The sequence below is a fragment of the Halichoerus grypus genome, chromosome 8, assembly GCF_964656455.1.
Source record: "Halichoerus grypus chromosome 8, mHalGry1.hap1.1, whole genome shotgun sequence".
Classification (NCBI taxonomy): Eukaryota; Metazoa; Chordata; class Mammalia; order Carnivora; family Phocidae; genus Halichoerus; species Halichoerus grypus.
Genome location: NC_135719.1, coordinates 89,550,443 through 89,571,361, shown reverse-complemented (window position 1 = coordinate 89,571,361; position 20,919 = coordinate 89,550,443). Strand labels below are relative to the sequence as shown.

General features: G+C 37.5%; 1 protein-coding gene across 3 annotated transcripts in view; it reads right to left on the bottom strand.

Moving 5' to 3' along the window:
- The window catches only part of AKAP6 (A-kinase anchoring protein 6), a 491,158-nt gene that overhangs the window by 72,916 nt on the left and 397,323 nt on the right, over window positions 1–20,919 (bottom strand). For all 3 annotated transcript variants that reach the window (XM_078053548.1, XM_078053547.1, XM_078053549.1), the window contains 2 exons: window positions 8,263–8,409; window positions 4,956–5,180 (listed from right to left, as the gene is read on the bottom strand). In XM_078053548.1, coding sequence (XP_077909674.1) covers window positions 4,956–5,180; window positions 8,263–8,409 — 372 coding nt within the window. The remainder of the gene's footprint in view (window positions 1–4,955; window positions 5,181–8,262; window positions 8,410–20,919) is intronic.

The following is a 20,919-nucleotide window of genomic DNA, read 5'->3' as shown; positions in this document are numbered from 1 at the left end:
TGGCCCACTGCCTGCTTTTGTAAATAGTTTTGTAAATTAGTTTTATTGAACAGACTATATTCATTCATTTACATATTACTGGTGGCCGCTTTTCCACGACAGCAGCAGAGTTGAGTAATTGTGGCAGAGACTGTATTAGTCGGGCTTTTACAGAAAACGTTTGCCAACCCTTGATTTAGAGGACAACAAGGTTTCAACGTTTATTTTGAAGGATCGGTGAATGACTGGTTGGGAGAATACTGGAATTTGAACCCACAGACCATGGCTTTTGCTCTGTCTCTGCTGCTAGTTGCTGCATGGATTCAAAGAAGCCATGTTGACTTTTCCACCTCTCATGTTCATCATTCATAAAAATAAATAAAAACACCCATAAGAAAGTGATCATAATTTTCACCTTATATAATTAGTGTAAGGTTTAAGTAGACTAGCTTGGATAAAAGCGCTTGGTCCAATTTAAATTGCTAAGCAAACGCAGGGTATTAATCATTGCCGAGCTTACCAAATCTATTTCTCTCATTCACCTTCTTGATGACAGAGCTTCTTGGCAGCTCTAAACTTGTCCTTCCCGGGCTGGTTCTGGGCCTAGTCCAGTGTTGCAGACTCTTTGAGCTGTATTGAATAATTTCTCCCCAATTTGAGTCTTTAACGAATTTGGTTATGGAATACAAGGAACGTATGATTAAGCAATTATTTTCTCTTTGAAGGGTCATCATTAAAGAGTAGTGCTTTCCAGCCAGTGACCTTGAAGCTGCACACACATAGCTCGAAGGGGCCCTTTGCCAGCTGACCTCATTAAATCCCTGACGTGCTCTCCACATTTGATTGTAATGGTGACGATTTTGCATTTCTGTCCCAAGGGTCTTAGGTTCACACCTTCGAGTGTCTCCACATGCTGGGCTTTGACTCTTTCTTTCTTAGGTAGGATTTTGCCTTGTGTCTAGTCCCACGTTTATCACACTTACTTTCCTTCAAGAAAAAGAATACATTCCACAATTGCTTTTCCTCTTCTTCTGAATACTTGAGATCCTGATCCTTTCTTTCATCCCAGACTAAACTCTAAGAAGGAAACAGTTGTGCCTACAAAGTGATGGGTTGTCCTTTTTAGAGGCAGAAACCTCCCACTCCGTTCTCCTGGGTGGTGCACCGTAGCTTATCTATCACTACTCTGGGGGCATATAAAGGAATTCATTCTGTTAAAAGCCTGAGATTTTAGAGAATGGAGAATCATAAAGCTAAGTCCTGTGGGTAGAGCTTGTCTGCAGTATGACCAATGACGGCAGAAGACCTTTGGGAACACACAAGAAGAGGAGCAATGTGGCAAAGAGTTCCACACGTACAGGTTCTCTAATAACTCTTATCTGAGAGGTTTTATCACTTAGAAAGGCAGAGGGGATCTGGTCTTTGGATTTGTGGTAAGCAAAAAGTTTTTATTCTGCATATGCTTATTATCAATTATGATTTTGGCAGGTTATAAACATTATGTTACATTATTATTATATTACAAACATTTGGTTTAATTCATCCAATGAATGTGGTAATATACAGAACACTTGATTAATCATACACTAAGCGCTAAAGAGTAAAGAGTTCAGAGATATTTAAAATTCTGGCGAGGAAAGACACTTATTCCAACAGACAAGCATACAGCTTTCTTACAAAACAAAAAAGAAGTGCCATCATGCTAGACCCCCTTAGCTTATCTGATCAAACTCCTCAAGGTCAAAACTTTAGAAGGGACTGAAGTTTCAAGTGATAGAGAAAAATTACCAGGGCTCCATAAGCTCAAAAAAAGTTGGAATGTTTCAATTTAAAAACTGACACATGGCAAAGAAGTTTACACTGATATAGGATAAAAACGTAAAATAAAAACACAAATATTTTCACCTCCCAAGATCTTCAGTAGCCGAAACTATTTGTATTCTGGCCAAATTGCTGAAGACTGTGACTGATAAACCAACCACAAAGAAATAGTGACATTTAATTGTCCCGTTTTTCCCTTTGAGTCATCCAGCACTGAAGGGCATTCAGTAAATATCAATAAATATCAATTTTGCATAGTAGTTCAGAGGCTTTAGAGTCAGACCCTGGATTTAAAACCTAAATCTACCACTCATTATATGTGGCCTTAGACACACAAAACCTAACCTCCATGTGCCTGTTTCCATAGACACATCCTGCAAAATCAAGATCCTAATACCAATTTCATAGGTTGCTATTAGAATTAAATGAGATACATGTATATACTCACAATGGAATATCATACAATTGTCAAAATAAGTGAATTACAGTCATCCTCAATGACATGAATGAATCTTGGCATTGTAATATTAAATGAAAAAGGAAGTCTTAAAAGATAACATGCAGCATGATTACCTTTTAATAAAGTTAAAAACAACTAAAATAAAAAATATTCTTTCCTATCAAAGGAAAGCAAGGGCACAAAGGATATTGGGTTCATGATTATCTTAGGAGAGGAGGGGATGGAATAGGGCTGGGAAACCATATGAGGAGGTGAACATTATCATCAAGGTCCTACCTTTTTTGGGGAGGGGTAGAAAAGTCTCTGTATTTATTATATTATTTTAAAAACAGCTAACTACACAACAGTAGGGTATAAAAGCAGTTAGTTAATGAATAGTGACCCCAAAAACATAAAAATGCCCTAAGAAAAACAGTCTTTGAAAAAAAGAAATAAAATAGCAAAAAGCATGTGATAGTCCCTGGTAGTTTTGAAATGAAAATTCTAGGATTATTTTCAGGCACTAAAATGCACGTGGTAAATAATGAATTAGGTGTAGTGAATATTTCCACAGTGGCTAGAAAGTATTAGCAAATGACTAGGACATCTAGGAATTATCTAATGATCTGAAAGTCTAGAGACTTCTCTCTGTCTCTCCCTGTTTCTGTTTCAGAGACTCTTTTTTTTTTTTAAAGATTTTATTTATTTATTTGACAGAGAGAGAGATAGCGAGAGCAGGAACACAAGCAGGGGGAGTGGGAGAGGGAGAAGCAGGCTTCCCGCCGAGCAGGGAGCCCGATGTGGGACTCGATCCCAGGACCCTGGGATCATGACCTGAGCCGAAGGCAGACGCTTAACGACTGAGCCACCAGGCGCCCATGTTTCAGAGACTCTTGTATTTGTTTCTAGGATAGCTGAAAATCATGTTGATGATCCTATACAAAGCTTAAGCATAAAGCTAATGTCTTTTGGAAGCATCAGCAAAACTAATGCAGAACTGCTTGTTCTTCCATTTATAACAATAACAAAAGTGGGAGGAGGGTTGCTTTTAAATATCTATGAGATATGGGGGTAGGCAGGTATATAAATAATTGTAATAACAAACTTCCTGTTATTGTTTCCAATTATTATGTAACATTTTGGGGTTTATAATATTAAGAGATTTCTATCCCTTAAATGCACCATTACAAAAAGTAGAAATAATAATTTATGTATGTAAACTCATAACTGTGTGAGATAAATACTATCACTATCCCATTTTATAGATGAAGAAATTGAGGCACCAAGGGATAATACAAGAAACATGACCAAGGTCACACAGCTATCTGGGGCCATTAACTGGTTCACTAAAGCTGTGATATAGATACTATAAAGAAAAAATATATTTCACATCATCCAGCCTACTAATGACCAGGATGCTTTATAAGGTGCATGTTTTGTTCAAATAACACAGCGTTCAAATATCTGAAGACTCCATCTCCCTGCAATGGGGGTGAGGGCAAGACAAGTAGAGATGAAATAAGAAATCTTCTGGATAGGCAGGAAAACCCATTTGCCTTGGGAAGAGGCTTTCATTTAATTTCCAGTTTGGTCTTGTCAATTCAATGGCAGAAGAGGAGGTTTCCAAAACAATCTGTAGGTATGTGATGCAGGCAGTTTATTGGGAATTATTGTGGTCTTACCTTTGAGGGCTCCTCCTCCTAGGCTGTGCAGGTGAGCAAGGTGATCCTGCTTGTCTGGCAGATGGAAGGTGAACCACATGGGACTAAATTCTCTGATCGACTGCTGGAAGATTGCAGGGCTGCGAGGGGATGGCGGGGCACGGGGTGGGGTGTGGGGGGGGATGAATAAAACCTGGTCCTGTAAGGCTTTGCAAAGAAACAGTTGCTTGGTCCTAAGAAGTTCTTTCCTTCTTGGTTTTCCCCTTTCTCCTCTTTGAGACCATTCATGCCAGAAGGTTTCTTGCCACCAAGTTCATATCTTATAACCCCAAAGCCTCAGACTGACCTCAGAGACCAAATAATCACGGCCTTTACAGGAGGATTCAAGTAGTACAGGCGAGCATAGGCAATAAAAGAAAATACTTGGATTCTAAACTGTTTTTGAGTAGATACTGCATAAATCACGGAAACCAATGGGGTAAATGCTTCTCCTTCACGGACGCACAGTGAACACGCACACAGCTGTGTGGCTAAGGCTGGTATTTTTCTACAATGGAATATACCTATAAGGGAGGAACCTCTTTCTTCCCTCCATAAATAGTTGATTCTCTCATATGTAAAAATTATGTTTCCTTTTGTTAGCATTAATGGTCTTCAATTAAATCACATGCTTTTATCATATCAATTTATGGAAGTATTTTTAGCCACATTATTTATGGAACATTTAGGTCTGCCTTTCAAAGTCCTCAGTAATCTGTAGTGTTTGCTGGTCTGCTTTTAATTTATTAAAGCCCTCCCTCCACAGGCATTGCACAAAACACACAAGCAGCAGTGATTTCCCCTATACAATGTGTATTTGATAGGCTTAATGTTCATCTTTATCCACACACAGACGTTGGCATACAAGAAATGTAGAGGGTGTCTATAAATCCAAGGAAACATTTAAGTGCCCAGTGATACATAGATACATGGGTATCATACTTTATGTACTTGATAAATATTTCATCCCTACCATAAAGAAAGCTTTTTATCAACTTTGATTGTTTTTTTATTACCTTAAAGTATTGCAGTTGTTTCTCAGCGTTCATTGTTCCTTCCTTTTCTTGTCTCAGGCAGGAATTGAAGATGAAAAGCTCTGTATCTCTCAGCCACCCTTTCAGTTCTTTGATCCTGACCTCCAGCTGCCTCACCAGGTTTCCGCTTTCGGGAGAGAGCAGGTCACGTGGACCAGACCCACTGTGTCCTGCCATTGTGTCCTGGATCTTCTGTCCTAGGGTTTTCTAACGCATCCGATGAAAAACAAAAACAAAAACAAACAAACAAAAAACCACCAACAACAAAAAAACAAAAACACAGATTAGCTTCGGTACCAAAAACATTCCACAGTTTGGTTAGTAACAAGAGCCTCCTGGAAGGTGTCCAGCTGCACCTGCCCCCTCACCATGGACATTCAGTTCAGATTAGCTCATTGTTCCATTTAGGATTTTTGAATTCTTGAGCAGCGTGTGTTGTTCTGACTACCACTAGGGGCTTAAGAAGACCTCATTCACTTATAATTTCCTTTAACAGGAAGGAAAAGTTCACCATGGTCACTGATGAAAATTCATTTGAATTCTCATGACAGGAGTTTACAAGAAAATATTCTCTGCGTAACATTTTCAGGAGATAGAAGTCTGAGTTTAATCAATATACTAAAGAGGCCAAGAGTAGATTGTACATGGAGAATTAAATTCCTTTTTTTTTTTTTTTTGGTTTCATAAAGTACAATTTCCCCAACCGTACGACTGAGGGCCGCTCAGAAGGGGCAGCTTCCTTGGTGCTGTTCTTGCATTTTACCTGACTTAGAAATTGTTCAACCCCACGATGCTTCCCACTCTGCATTTCTGGATGGTAGACTTTCTAATATATGTGTCAAAGTCAGTCCCAATCCACTATGCCAGAAGCCTTCTTACATTAACCACTATGGCATGAACGTGCAGCTGAGAGGGATTTTTTTTTTTTTTTTTTTTTTGGTGGAAAACACTCTGGAGAATCAGTAGGAGTTAATCTATAATGATGAATTAAACCTACAGAAATAAGCTTTAAAACACAAATAAAATTAAGTCAACAAACATCCATTTGCTGTGTAGTGTTCTGTAAATAGTATCTTTAGGAGATCCTAACAGAAAAATAGCCTTTCTTGGCAACACCCTTGTATTTTCATGGCGCAAATATTGATAATTTGAAGACCCTCCGTGGAATCCAGATTTAGCTATTGTTTTTATGCTGTAACAAAAGTAGCAGCAGGAGGTGAAATCAATGCCCTTGGAGGGTAGGGTCACAAAAAAGAATTTATTGCCACTTTTTTGTTCTGGAACAGTTTGCAATCATAAATTCTTCATAAACAGAATACTTCAGAGAATGGTCCGTCTTCATAAATATACGACAGAGGACATCAATTTCATTTAATTCACAATTTGTGTCAGCACAGCAGATGCCAATGCCTGCCTTGATAGGGTTGTTTAATATGCAATTGAGACAGAGGAATATGCAGCACAGGGGACAAAATTTCACAGATTAAACTGTACGCACCACTGACATTTCATTCTAATGTATTTCCATTCCACACTGTTCACCTTAGATGAAAGTAATATTAAAAACCATATCCCTCTATTTTACTATTGTTAGAAGTTAAAATCCTTGTCTTTAAATTTTTTTCATGCCAATTAAAATGTAATCATGCCAATTAAAGCAGGATGCCTGGTGGTGGTAGTGTGGCAGAGGTTCTGTTAAAATCTTCCCTCTACCCTCCTCTCCCCCTAAATCATTACAGAACTCTGCATATTGTCCTCAAATGGTATTTTTTGTCAAAATGGCAACCCTTTTTCAGGTGTCTGACTCACGACGGATAGCTAAATATTCTGTCTCTTTTTTTGGATATTATGTTGATTTAAAATTTTTGTTGAGGAAGCAACGTACACGACGTCAAACAATTTTCAAAAAAGATGACTGTCAGTTACTTATCAAATTAGAAATAGATATGTTAAAATACAACATAAACTACTGCTCTTTCTATCAAGCACATAAAGTTGCTGATCTCATCTGTTTGGTGAAACAACCCCTTAAAAATGTCTACACTAACCACATTTCTCCTGCAGGAGATCAATGAATTCTGTGGAATTTACTAGGTTCCAACTGAAATCACCATATTATAAAGCGGAGGCCATTAATTACTATTAAAAAGTAATGTACCAGTAGGCCAGAGGAAAAACTTCCAATGTTCTGAGTTACTTTGCACAAGGGTAGAGTGTAGTGAATTTAGATGAGAAAGCAAGGATTTAAACTTGCAGTTTTTTAATCACCTAGATTAAGTATGGCAAAACTGAACACTGGCACTCCTCCAAGTCATCGAGGTACACGGAGAGCTTTTTATTCAAAATATTTTTGGAGTATTATTTCTTTAAAATAAAAAAAAAAAAGGCAGGAAATGGAAGGCATGCAAAATTACGCTCCATAACTGATACCACCCATACTTTGCTGTTATAATTAATCATTTAAGTAATTGACAAATTTAGCTTACCCTTGATTTGAAGTGAAGGCAATTTAGGAGAGAAGCTGATGAAAAACTACAGCTTAACCTCTCTCTCTCAGCTGTCTTCCAACAAAAGGACAGCCCTGTCTCCTGCACAGTGCCATCCTGGTCTCTGGTTAACAGAATCTCTATATTGCCTTTTTGCCAGATTCTTGCATCTCAGTCTTTGGCTGAGACCCAGCCCATCATTGCGTGAAATGAATTACATGAAACTTTTTTTTTGGGGGGGGGGCTTTTGTTAAAAGTGAGCTGGAAATTGAGGCACAAAACAGAGGCCGATTTCATTCTGCAATTCAGATTTGGGTCAGATTTGCATTTTTGTTTTGGTGGCTTTAGTGCGACTTGAAAGCTGTAGTGACAACTCCACTTTTCATCTGAAGGGTACAGTAAATAGTTAAACAGTGGATGTCTCTAACATGTACCTTCAGAATAAATTCTATTAACATTCATTCAAGCATGACAGTCAGTGTATATCAGATAGACTGTATTATAGTTGACTTGGTGCATACCCATAATACATGGTCTATTTTACTTACTTTTTTATGTATTAAAGAACCAAAATTATTAAAATCTGAGAGGAGACAAGCTCAGAGTAAAAAAAAAAAAAATCAACAGAAGAGGAAAAGCAGTGTTTTTCCCTTATAATAGCATAAATAGCTTGTTTGAAATGTAGGTAGTGAATTGAAAGAGAGAGATATTTGTGCTTCAAATTAGAAATCAGACAGATAGAGTACTTCACTACACAAAAAAATGTACACATAACCTACAAACAGTAATAAAAATGCAAATACCCCAAGCAGTTCCCATTTTTCATTAATTGAATCCACTTTTTCAAGGAGATCGTTTGGTAGTAAAACGCCACCTTTCTTCAGAGCTTCAACCTTACTAAGCAGCTCCGTCTTTTTCAGGTCCCTGATGGACATTTCCACACTGTATCGCTAAAACGAGAAGAGAGAAGAGAGGTATCATTAGGGAGACAGGTGTTCTTAGAAAATCTTTGAGCACAGAGTTAGTGATGCTCATGGGTGTTAAAAGTTTTTGTTTCCAATAAAATGTCTGGGGAGGCTAAGCCTAAGGACCTTCAGAAGTTGAGGAATATTGCTGAAATCAGTCCAAATATATATTACTCACACATACATAAACATCCAAGGTATTCCATTTAGTTGACTAAGATTTATGTCATTTTATTTTATTTTTTTTAAAGATCTGAAGATTTATTTATTTTATTTTTAGAGAGACAGAGAGAGAGAGAGAGAGCAGGAGGGAGAAAAAGCAAGCAGGGGGAAGGGCAGAGGGAGAGAATCTTTCAAGCAGACTCCCAGGTGAGCGAGGAGCCCAACTCGGGGCTTGATCCCATGACCCACGAGATCACAATGCAAGCTGAAAGAGTCAGATGCTTAACTGACTGAGCCACCCAGGCACCCCGATTTATGTCATTTTAAAGTAAAGTTTACACACACATTTGATCTTTAATTTAAAATATTCCAAATAGGAAAATACCTGGTCCAGGGAGATTTAATATTATAGTTGATTTCGGTCAATACTTGGCTCCAGAGTGCTGCCCATCTCTCATCTCTGCCCCACAAAGGACTGGTGGTACAGGGTCGTACAAATAAAATGATCCCTAAAGATTGTGTGACCTTCCTCCTTATCCTGTAAGTCTCCTGAATTCTCAGTTAACACTCCCCCCACCCCCATTTTTCTTTTACTTAAAAACTGCATGGGCTTGGGTGCCTGGGTGGCTCAGTCGGTTAAGCGTCTGCCTTCGGCTCAGGTCATGATCCCAGGATCCTGGGATCGAGCCCCGCATCGGGCTCCCTGCTCCATGGGAAGCCTGCTTCACCCTCTCCCACTCCCCCTGCCTGTGTTCCCTCTCTCACTGTGTCTCTCCCTGTCAAATAAATAAATGAAATCTTTAAAAAAGAACAAAAAACAAAAAACTGCATGGGCTTGAGAAGAGGTACATATAGAGAAAAAAGAGCAAACCAGTGCTTTGGAAATGTTTACAAATCTGTGCTTCTTTATTGATTACCATAAAATGTCCCCAAACATCACAATTGACTACAGACACTTCTCCCCCCAATATACATTGTATTCTAACGAACTGCGAGTGAGTCTCTGCTAAAAGATGTTTTGCTAGAGATAATCTAAGTGCCATTTAATATGGCAGTTACTATAGTGATTCTCTTCAAATAACTCTATTTGGATAACTTCATAGTTAGAAAGCCTTATATTACGAACAGCTATAAATGACTCTGGCTATATTTTTAAAATGTACTACACATAAAAACACCTCTGAGTAGAAAACTAGACTCTGGTTAAAATATTACACATATTTTACAACTTTAGCGCTTTTCCAAAATATAATGGCAACCCCCCAATTTTTTCTTTGAGGTGTGTAATTTGGGCCACTGAGGCCCTAGGTAGTGTTGCTCCTTTGCTCTAACTGAGCTAAGACAGCACCTTATCAGATCTAATCAGAAAAGCTTTTGTCTGGGCAAAGCAGCAAATCAGCCAAGTTCAAAACATGCCCAAGCATGTTATTCACCCTGAAAACATGGTATTATCTAAGATTCCAAACTAAAATACAATTGGAAGCAGCTTAAAGGAAAAGAAGGTTTGAGATCCTTATTTTGGGTAATAGATCCTCAGCATTTACGTGCATATGTTTGCATACTTTTAGTTTCAGATTTTAATCTTTCATTTACACTAAACATGCACATCATTTGTATTATGTAAACTTCTCCAAATGTTAGTCATTTGTGGATCACAGAACAAAATGTTTTAAATGAGGTGATTTAAAGCATTTCATAGTATTAATGAATGTTGATCAGGGTGTCGAAGCATCCAAAATTACATGAATATGCATCATGAAAAAAATCAAGGGTTGTTTTAGAGCTCCTCCAGAATTTGACCTGTGATACGTGGGAGATTCTGATTGCATTTTCCAACGCCAGGCAATTACCAGGACCCTGTCACTCCAATACTTAAAAAAACACTGGCCACTCGAGTTTTCTGGACAAAACACTCAACAAGTATTCTAGAAACCTCGATAGTGTTTTATTTATCAGAGTGATGATTGAGGAGAGGCCAATCTGCTTTATGTAATCAGATTCCCATCTAAAGATGATGCTGCTGACAAAGATTTACATAATTAATTTGGTAAGACTTCTTTGACATAATATTGGGGAAACCAGCATTTCAGGCAGGCAGAAGAATCTTATTCAAATCTTTTGCTCATGCCACGTGCACTGACAGAAGGAGTCCTCCGGCTGTGCCACCTGGGAGCAGCCTCCACCAGTTATCACTGTCACTTATGACAAGCTCATCCCCTCTCTTTACCCCAACTTTTAATGGCTCCCACACAGCAGATCAGTCAAGACAGAGAACAGTTTAGATTTGTCCCATAAAAATGATAGTCTTGTAATAATAAAAAAATATAAAAAGCAATTAATTTAATTTTAGACATAATAAAATAATTTTCCCTATGAAATGTGGCACAAGTAGTCACTGCAACGGCTATTATAAAAGGTTATTACGCTAAAAAAACCTTGTCTTTAGGTATGCTCCCTGTCATGTCACCGTGTAACCTACTGTATGAATAGCTTGATTAAAGATGTGATTGATGGACAGTGCCTTCTAACTATAAAAGCTAAGAGAATCCAGCTAATTGTTAGGTGTGCTGGTATGTGCACGAGAGGTACTTGATTGTCATGTAATTTAAGGCAAAAATATTTATTTTAATTTTTGAGGCACTCTGAAGGTTGAATCTGATGCGATGAGGACCTCACGTCGTATATGTATGTAGCGATGCCAGAGGGTTGTTTATGTTGAGGCTCAAGGTGTTTTGCTCTTCTCTCTTCAACATCTTTCCAGAGGCCTTAGATGGGGAGAATCAACCACCAGCTCTATCAGTTCTCAGTCATCCTATCAAGTAGGGCTACTTTGTCCTGTGGTGAGAAGATAATTTAATCTTCATATTCATTTCACCCACAGCAGTAAGTGAGCAGAGGCTGCCCCATTGTGTCCTATAGTCTGGGGATATTATGATAGAGACTACTCTTCAATAGCCCAAAATGAGATTAACAAAGTTAAAGTCAGATGGCTTTTCTTGAGTGCTAAGGTAAATAAGCATCCAGTATTTAATTTCCCCACAGCACCTGCTGTGGGCCTCTCTGTCTAGTCAAAAATAAAATATACTCTATTGAAAGGGCATATTTACATTATTAAGTGTATTTGCTTGGCCAATTCAATTTTGACTAATGAAGCCTCCTAATAGATACGTGAATGATCTAAATTAAAGACACAGGCCACTCCTATCCTAAATGCCACTCCTGTGTGTACAGAAGGTATGTAAGAACACTTTAAAAACAGAGTTAAAAATAACCACAAACACTAGCTTGCTATTTTAACCAAAAATTAAAGAAGTTTTTAGAAATTCTTATTCAGTGCTTACTTTTTAAAAACACAAGTGCTGAAATTGAATTATAAAACAAAGCCAGTAAAAACAGGGATTTCTGAAGTAAATATAACTAGAAATGTATAAAGACTTGATTGAGATAACTTTTTTGACAGTTATGCTAAAGGCTCTTTTCCCTCCTAAAATCTTTTTTTTTTTTTGTTAAAAATCACACCAAAAATTCTGCCCAAATGGAGACTGGAACAATGCCTTGAAACAGTGTTAATTGTCACCATGGAAACCAGAAGAATAAGCCATTTTGAAACTGGTATAGAAGGCACACATTGAGCAACTCAAGCATTTTTCTGCCTCCCTCAATGTTAAAGAACAAGATGCCTTGTCACTGTGAGGTCAGAGAAAGAAAGCATCATGAAAGGGTTGTAGATGCTCACTGTCTAGTAAATAAAAAAAATAGAAAATAAACTACGTACAGCTAATGCTATAAGACTCTACCCAGTGAATCTTTTTGAAAAAGAAAGATCATCAAAAGATGGCCAGGATGGGGGGATGGATTCCACCTAAGCAAAACTTCAGGGCTATATTATGTGAACCTTGCCCCCAAAGCTCCCTGGGAATTCTGCTGTTGTAATAAAACTTCAGAAGAGGAAAGAAAAAAGGCAGCATGATGGAATTCAAAATAATGCTCTAAAAGCACACAGAGAGATTAAGACATCCATTGTAAGACTTTTGTATGGTGCTTCTGTTGGTTATGCTGAAAAGAGACCAGACATTGCCGAGCAGAGAGTGAAGTTTGGGCTACGAGAAACACAAGATTTAAACCAAAGAATTTTCTTGATTATTAGAATAGGGCTGTCCAATTCTGTGTCTTCAGGGTTGGAGTATTTACATCTTATGCCATATTTTAACTGGGCTTTACGTGACTTTCTATTAGGAAGAGTTAAAGCAAGGAAAAGATCTAGTTATTAGAATAACAAGTGTGAGTATCTTTCCCAGTGCAAAGTAATACCGCAAACACCTGGCTAGCCGGCGTAATCCCCCTTTCTCGAAAACTCACAACAGAAAGATAAGAGAAAATACGGCGAGGGAAAAAAAATGTATTTTAGCCTATTTGCAAGAAAGCATTATGCTAGGAATACACCCAAACACCAAACTACTGGAAAGCTATACGTGAAAATACGCATTTTTGCACAAAACTGCAGAGCTGTGTCTGTCTGTGACTCCCGTATTGTGCTCCCTGGCTAGTGTTTGCCCTCCTCAGGCGAGGCTTCATGGTGGCCCCTCAGCAAGTCCATGCCTAATGCCATTCAGTGGTGAACAAAGAGTCTTTTTATATGAAAGTCCAGGGTCCACGGCTCAGCTGTACATGCCCCCGAGTGCAGGAATCTGCTAGAGGCCAGCGCCATCTCTACAGAAGCTCTTACGCCGCCCCCCGTTCCAGGACACCAGTGTCCAGCCTCTCACAACACGCGGGATGCTTCACATGGAGCCAATATCACCAACACTTCAGGAAGATGAGCAAGATGGAAGAAGGCTCACGCCCAAGACAAATAATAGTCGTTATTTCTTACAAACTCTTTGTATTTTGCCATTAGCAATTTATGGCGAATAATTGCACAGAGAAATTATAAAGACTCCTACAATTGTCCTTGTAAATTAATAATAGGCTTTCTTGATTGGGATAAATTTGCTGCTGAGCCTTTGGAAAAATTAAAAAGTGCAATGTCATTTAAAATTGCCAGAACTCGCACAGCAAATTACATCTGAGGTTAAGAATTGAGTTTTACCCCCTCTTCTAGCTTATTCCATTTGCATGATCTGGAAATCACATTACATTGGCCATGTATTGTTAATTGGACATAGATTGCATTATCTTTAATATAAATCAAACTACAAATATTAAAATGAATTGCAAATTCCCTAATAGAAGATCATAAAACAATCTTTTTTAAAGTATCTCCCATTAATAATTTAATTCCAATTATATCACTCAGAAAACTTAAGTAGGAAACCTGGCAACTTATTTCTCCAATCATTTCTTTTACATAACAAATACCTAAGCCTTTGAAAATAAATACCCAGGGCAGAATTCACTGTTATAGAAGAAAAATAAAAACACCAAGAACTGAAAACTTTTCATTCTGATTTCATGTAAAATACTGCATAGGAATACCAAGCCTGCCTGTCTCATCCCTTCCCTACCCACGTCAAGGGTGAGAAAGAAGTCTCCACAGAAAAGATTTAACTAAGTTCCAGAACTATTGTAATCTTACTCTCTAAAATTATAAAATTGATTATTATGCTTCTATTTATTTTTTAAAAGGTTCTCTAGCCCCTTAGATTTCCCTATAAATCTGCTATCTTTCTGAAGCCTTTGCATGGCCTTTAATGAGTTTATATTAAATATTTAATACTGTTTAGGGCATATCCACTACTACCCAAAACAGTTATATTCCCAGCAGTCCCACTGTTTCAGGCAGAGGACTTGATTGATCCTCCTAGCCTGAATTGAGTAGAATGAAAAGAAGCAGTTGGAAAATAGCAGCAATCATTTAATGCAGATGACCTCTGACAGCCTCGCAGCTCTTCTATCTGAACAGAAATTTGCATGGGGTCTCTGTGCAGAGGAACAATGTAACCTAAATGGTAGACAATCTTTATTCTAATGAAGTGGGTGTCAAGGTCAATGTAAAACTGCAATGATAAATGGTGCACCACTAGGCAAGAGAAGTTGCATGGGCATTGTAGTGCTTTCACATTAATTGAAGACTGAAATGCACTGCGTGAAAAGCACAAGCCTCTCTTTTCACCATAATGTGTTAATGCGCCAATGCCGAAATGATTTCTTCAAGATGTTTGCCTGTTGACACGTATCTTATTGCAAAAATAACGCAAATGTGGAATTATGGCAAAAAATGGACATTTTTAGAATTTAGCTTTTTCCTGAAACAGAATTACAAAAACCTAAATAAAATGTCCCCAAACAACATCCTGACACCTAATGTAATTCCTTTGATCCCCTTTTCTTTTCTTTTTCTATTTAGACCTGTCTTTAATTAGTTTCAACCAGGCAACCTTTATGGACCCCTTCGCTGGGTACTTTTATACTGAGCTAACTGTAAAAGAGGACCGAGGAGAGGAGAATCATTCAAATATTATTTTTTCTTCTCACTTCTAAGTTTTCTGCTTAGTCTGCAGTTAAGATCTTCAGGTATTGTTTGTCCTGAATGAGAATGTATGAAAAGCCTATGGTTTGTAAAAGAAAATAACTATTTTCTAGTGTGAGAAACTAGAAAACTATAATCTGGCCGTTTGACATTGCCAAAATGACTATACAGCAATAATTACACCATTTCTTCAGTTGATCTAGCAATTTTGTGGCAGCCAATTTTTTCTGTTATATAAAAATAAGGACTGTAAGCTGCTTTAAAAAAATCCTGATCTACTTAAGCCTGTCGAGGGGACATTGTTTGCTAATACACTCATTAGCAACCAAGCATTTTAACTTCATCAATTAAACAGGAAATGGAGTTGCACCATTAGTTTCACAATTTGCTAAAATACCGATAAGAGCATATTACGAACCATTTGAGAAACATTTCCAGGCTCAACCCATAATATGTCATAAACTCGATGCATTTTTATGGTTGACATTTTTTTTTTTTCTGATTCCGGTAGATGTAGCCACCTTTCTAACACTAAGCTTCCTGCTACAAATAGATTTTAACAATGGAATTACAGTTACACTCATCAGGAACGGTCTGTGGGTCTTTCAGTCTGTAGTCTTGGTGACTAGGAGGCTATTAGTATGATATACTAGAAAATAAATGATATTGCTGGTTTGCAATTCTGATGGAAAACAAAGTGTTTCAAATAGAATTTAAAATTCCTTAAATGGTAATTCAGAGGGAAAAAAATCTCAATATGAAGGAGGATAGTGAAAAAGAAAAAAAAGTTACTGATGAAACTGTTTAAAAAACTGTACAGCTTCATCTGTGTGTGATTTGTCAGGTCTGAAGCTTTGACGTGCCCAAGGGGCAGACCCCAGCGGGGAGTAGGCTGCCGAGCTAAATAGCTGTGAAAGAAGTCTTAATGTAGGATGGAATTCAAACTAACCTTGACATGACCTCGGGAAAAATATGCAAAAAGTAAAATGAATGCACTCTGCAAGATACATCCTAATTTTGTGGTGGAGCTGGTTAGTTTTACAAACATAACTGAGACCTTAAAAGAAAAATAGAAAGCTAGTAAAAGGGGCAAACTTTGGAATTCAGGCAAAAAACGTAAGCAAGCATGATGTGTTACTGTGAAGGCATGTGAACCATTTGGAAAGAATCCAAATAAAAACCCACACCGAACAATATTGTTGTCAGCCTGTCTATTCAGGAAAATTGTTTTTTTTTTTTTTTTAGGTTGAATATAAATGACACAAAGCCAAGATTACATCACTGCATTACAAAGTCTGTTGTGGTTTTTAGCTGAACAAGCCCCATGGATCTATTGGTTTAGGACAGTAATTCAGTAAGGAGGTTTTAATGTGTTATTTTTCCTCCAGTGACAATAAAAAATAGAGGAATTTAAGGAAAAAATATCGTGAGTGCTCTCTAGTCTATCTCTTGCTTTTGATCTGTATTTGATAAGCCAGGCTCACATTTTAGTTGATGCATTGAGTCTTGATTTGACTTTATTATAAATTTTGCCTGTTTTGAAGTGATCGGCTTAGGAGGAAGGCATTTGTTCTAGGTCCCTGGCCAAGAACTGGCTAACTCACTGGATATATGGAAATTTTAATTGACTGTCAACTTGTGTAGAAATTCAATCCTATTACCTTCCCAATGCAATTTTGTAGCAATACCAGTTATTTACTACACTATTAACCAGATTTTAAACATAATTAAATTGCTAAGAACATACACCCAAAATCTAATGACTTAAATCTCTACAGCAAGGATGTGAATTCCTAGATCAGGTATATTAGATTTTCATAAGCATAAAGTGAGCAGAAGGATGCAATCATTTAGAAGCACAGAAGTACAAGGAGTTTTCCTGAGAACCTGTTGAACAACATATGTAAAGATCACGGTTTCATGGATATGTTACACCACAGGGCTCTTTTTTGGTCTAGTCTTACTCGATATTTTTATTAATGATACATAAAAGTAAAATATGTATATGGCATGTTGATTGGATTGCCAGGTTATACTAATCCCAATGATCAATAAAGAATAATAAGTATTTTAGTTCAGAGATCAGGAATTCAAATACATACAAGGTGGCAGTATACTCACAAACTGGCTCTCTGGGGGAAAAAGAAAAAAAAAGAAAGCCCTGATTTATAGTGTTCGCCGATTTCCCTGGTGTAAATACTCCAACCATGGCAGATTCCAAACTACCAAAGGTTGCTACTGGGGGCAGAATTCCTGAGTACTGAACAATCCGTTCTTCTGAGCCAGTACTAGCCGGCTCCGGTACCCTACTGCCTGGCCGCTAATGGAAAGAAGGTGAGTCGTGCACAGATAAGTCATCCTTTTTCACTCTAACTGTTGCTAGTGTCTTGGAAAAAGAGAACTGTTTTCTCTACTAAAAGAAAAACAATGCAAAAATGTGAGGATTACTAACATTCAATCCCAGTGAAGGGGGAAAAGGGAGAAGTAGTGTGGATTGTGGAGGGTAGGAGAACACAAGTTCCATCTACAAGGGGCAACCACTACTCAGCTCTGCCCACTGTTCCTATGTTGAGAATATGGCTTCAAGACAGCTTCTATATGAACAGGGATACATGTTTAAGAGAAGCCAGAAATACATATTTTCATGTGAAATCTCCTAATTTTTATATGTTGAATTAAAACTTTTTTAACACTGTACAGGCCAAACTATGTCTCTGAGTTGGATCTGATTCATAGGCAACTGCTTCACAATGTCTATTTATGATGATACTATTCTCCAAAGGGAACACAACATGCTAGCAGAGTAGATTAATCTAAATAGGAGATATGATATATGTCAAGCCTGAGATAATAATTTCCCACCAATTAAAAAAATAAAAATACAAAAACTGCATAAACAACAGAAGTAAGTAGGCTTCAACTGTCTTTAGGTTCAATGAGTCAACAGACAGTGGAAGGTAAATATAAAAAATGAAATACGATTTGGGGCTGGATTGAGACAAACACAGGGTTATAAATAAGAAAAGCAACAGATCAGTTTGACTGTGACTTACTAAGCCCAAACCTGCAGTCCTGGTTCTGGTTGGGTTCCATTTTCCAAGCGGGGCTTAGACAATGTCTAAAATGTCCAAAGGAGAGCACTCAAGGAAGGCAGAATATTCAACACTTCCCCAAGGAGCAAGCTGTTGAAGAGCTGAAGATATTCAGCCAAGGGTAAGTAAGAGTTGAAGATGAGAGAAGAGAGGGAAGGACATGTTAGCAGACTTGGAAAATTGGAGGGCTTTCAATAGAAAATATTAATTTCTTTCATCTGGTCTCAGAGATCAGGCAATGGGATCAAAGGCTGAAGAACGAGTAGGAGCAGAGCTTGGGCGACAGGGAGCTCCCACTTACCACAGGTATTCAGGTAGAGACCAGAAGTGTACGTGGTTGGGAGGTTTTATGAGATAATGAGGCCCTGAATGAGGACTGGCCTAGAAAATAAAGTTTAAAGTTCCTCTCTGTTTTAGAAAGTTGAGCTTCTTTGGGCTCACATCGCCAAATCAGCCATAACAATCATATTATTCTGTGTATAGGAGGAATGCCAAGACCAAAACACACCACGTCAAGGAGAAGCCACCACTTACTGGAACAAGACTCACATAGAAGATTCTCATGTAGAGAAACCTAGGAGAACCACAAGGGAGCAGAGATACAACCACATAAAATGTAAGCTATACAATCAGAGTTCAAGATAGGACACTGAAAATGAGAAGAAGAGGCAACATTAAATAAAAATCCTCAAATCATCTTCAATCTGGACTACTTTAGGAAAGTATTTCATTGAATTTGAGATATTAAATGAAATCTTTTGGGTCCTTTATTTTGGTAAATATTTTATGGGAAACCTCTATAGAATTTATGCAGTTAAGTCCATATTTCAACAAGGTCTTTCCGGCAGATTTGTCTTATAGACATAAACTTCACAAATGGCACTCTCAAAAAATTTCTTCTATCAATACAGAACTTTCTCTAACAGACTGAAGAAATGTGTTATAACCTTGCTGCCAGCAGTGTGGGCATAATGGCAATTTCTCCTCCATGCTATGAAACTTCATGGTTGTGCTACATTATGTTGAAAATCTGCACATCTCAATGGGTTTTCTGTGCATTCCAATGCACTTCAGTGACGATGTGGATCGTTGCCATAATACATCATGACTGTTCTAATTACGGTTTCATTATGATGCACCATATCAGGGCTGTCGTAATGCCATGTCAGCACATAGTAAGAATAGTTATGCAATTATGTAATATCTGTTAGAGTACGTAGTGTAGGATGGGAAAAAAGACACGAGGAGCAGCAATTAATGTAATGGAAACTCAGTTTTCTCCTTTAAAAAAGTTTCCAATTTAAAAGTATTATTTCTTCTGCTTTCCATCCTCTGATCTAAACAGATGCCTTGAAACACATCTATTTTTGTTTCATTGGGTACTACTTTATAATCTAATGGATTTTTTTTTAAATAAAGCAAAATAAGACGAGAAAAGGGAAATTCCTGACTTTAGCTGTTCTCCACATGTCACAGAAGAGTGAGATTTACCTACTACATACTACAAGAAATCCAGTAAAAATTTGAGGGTAGTAAATTAAAGTCCACTGAAGGTTTACTATTATGCAAACTTCAAACACAGTGTCACATTCTTCTATCTTCCTTGATCTCTTGTGTAGACATAGAACTTCTTATTTTACCCCTTAAAACTTGACCAGCTATATCTTAAATAAACTATGATCATGAAGTGAGACAAAGCATTGATATCCATATTTACTTCCCCAAATTATGACCATAAATATACATTTGCCTTTAGCCTAGCTGCCAAAATATGCCCAAATATGTATAAAAACAGAAATCTTATTATCTATCTTCTATTTGAAGAATAAACCCAAGGATGAGGGCTATTCCTTTTTTGGCCAATCATGGAGTACCTTGAATATTTGAGGTCTTCGGTAAACACTGAATCAATGAATACTTTTTCAAACTAAGCCTAAGCGATACATGAATTGCTGTTTGTTGTTTTAATATACAACCATGGGAGAATTTATATACCAAAGCTTACCCCATATCTCTATAGCAGAATTATAGGCTTGTTCAGTGCAAGTATTTATAATAGAAATGCTGATGAAGCCCAAACCACGGACGTACACAGTTGTGCAGCAACAGCCACTTCAAATATAGATATATTTTTAGCATTAGGAGGCACCAAGTTTGTTTAAATCTGGACTTTTTTTTTTTTTTTTTTTTACAATTGCAAGTAATGTTAATAGCACACTGTAAATGTTAAGGCTAAGTGTGCAATGTCAAAATAGATTGAATCTCTCTGAAAATTGGAAATTCAGGCTTTTCAAACGTAATCCAGATGTTTGGCTTTTATTCAGATTTCAAGAAAGAGGGAACTAATATGATATAAAATTCATACATGCATATTTCATTAGTGCCTTTTGTATCGCTGAATTAAACATTCTGAAACGTGCTTTTCCCAAATCACAGAGTTTTAAACCAAAGCAGTTGCCAAGATGTTGCGCACCTCAAAAATAATGCCAAATTAATTTCATAAGGAAGAGACGATATATTTCTCATGTTAATGCTGTTGATAATGTTTCTTCAAAGAGAATATCTTGCTTTCTCTTTGAGGAGGACAAGAAAAAATGAGAGGTAGAACACTGTAGCCATTGTAGTTTATCAAAAAGATATTGCTGCAGCACACTGTGACTTCAGAAATCTATGAGAATCAGTGGCCTAAATGAAGGCTGAGAACACTACCCCCTCCCGCATAATGTCATTATCAAAAGCTATCTTTTCAAGTTTAGTGCACATGGGCATTCT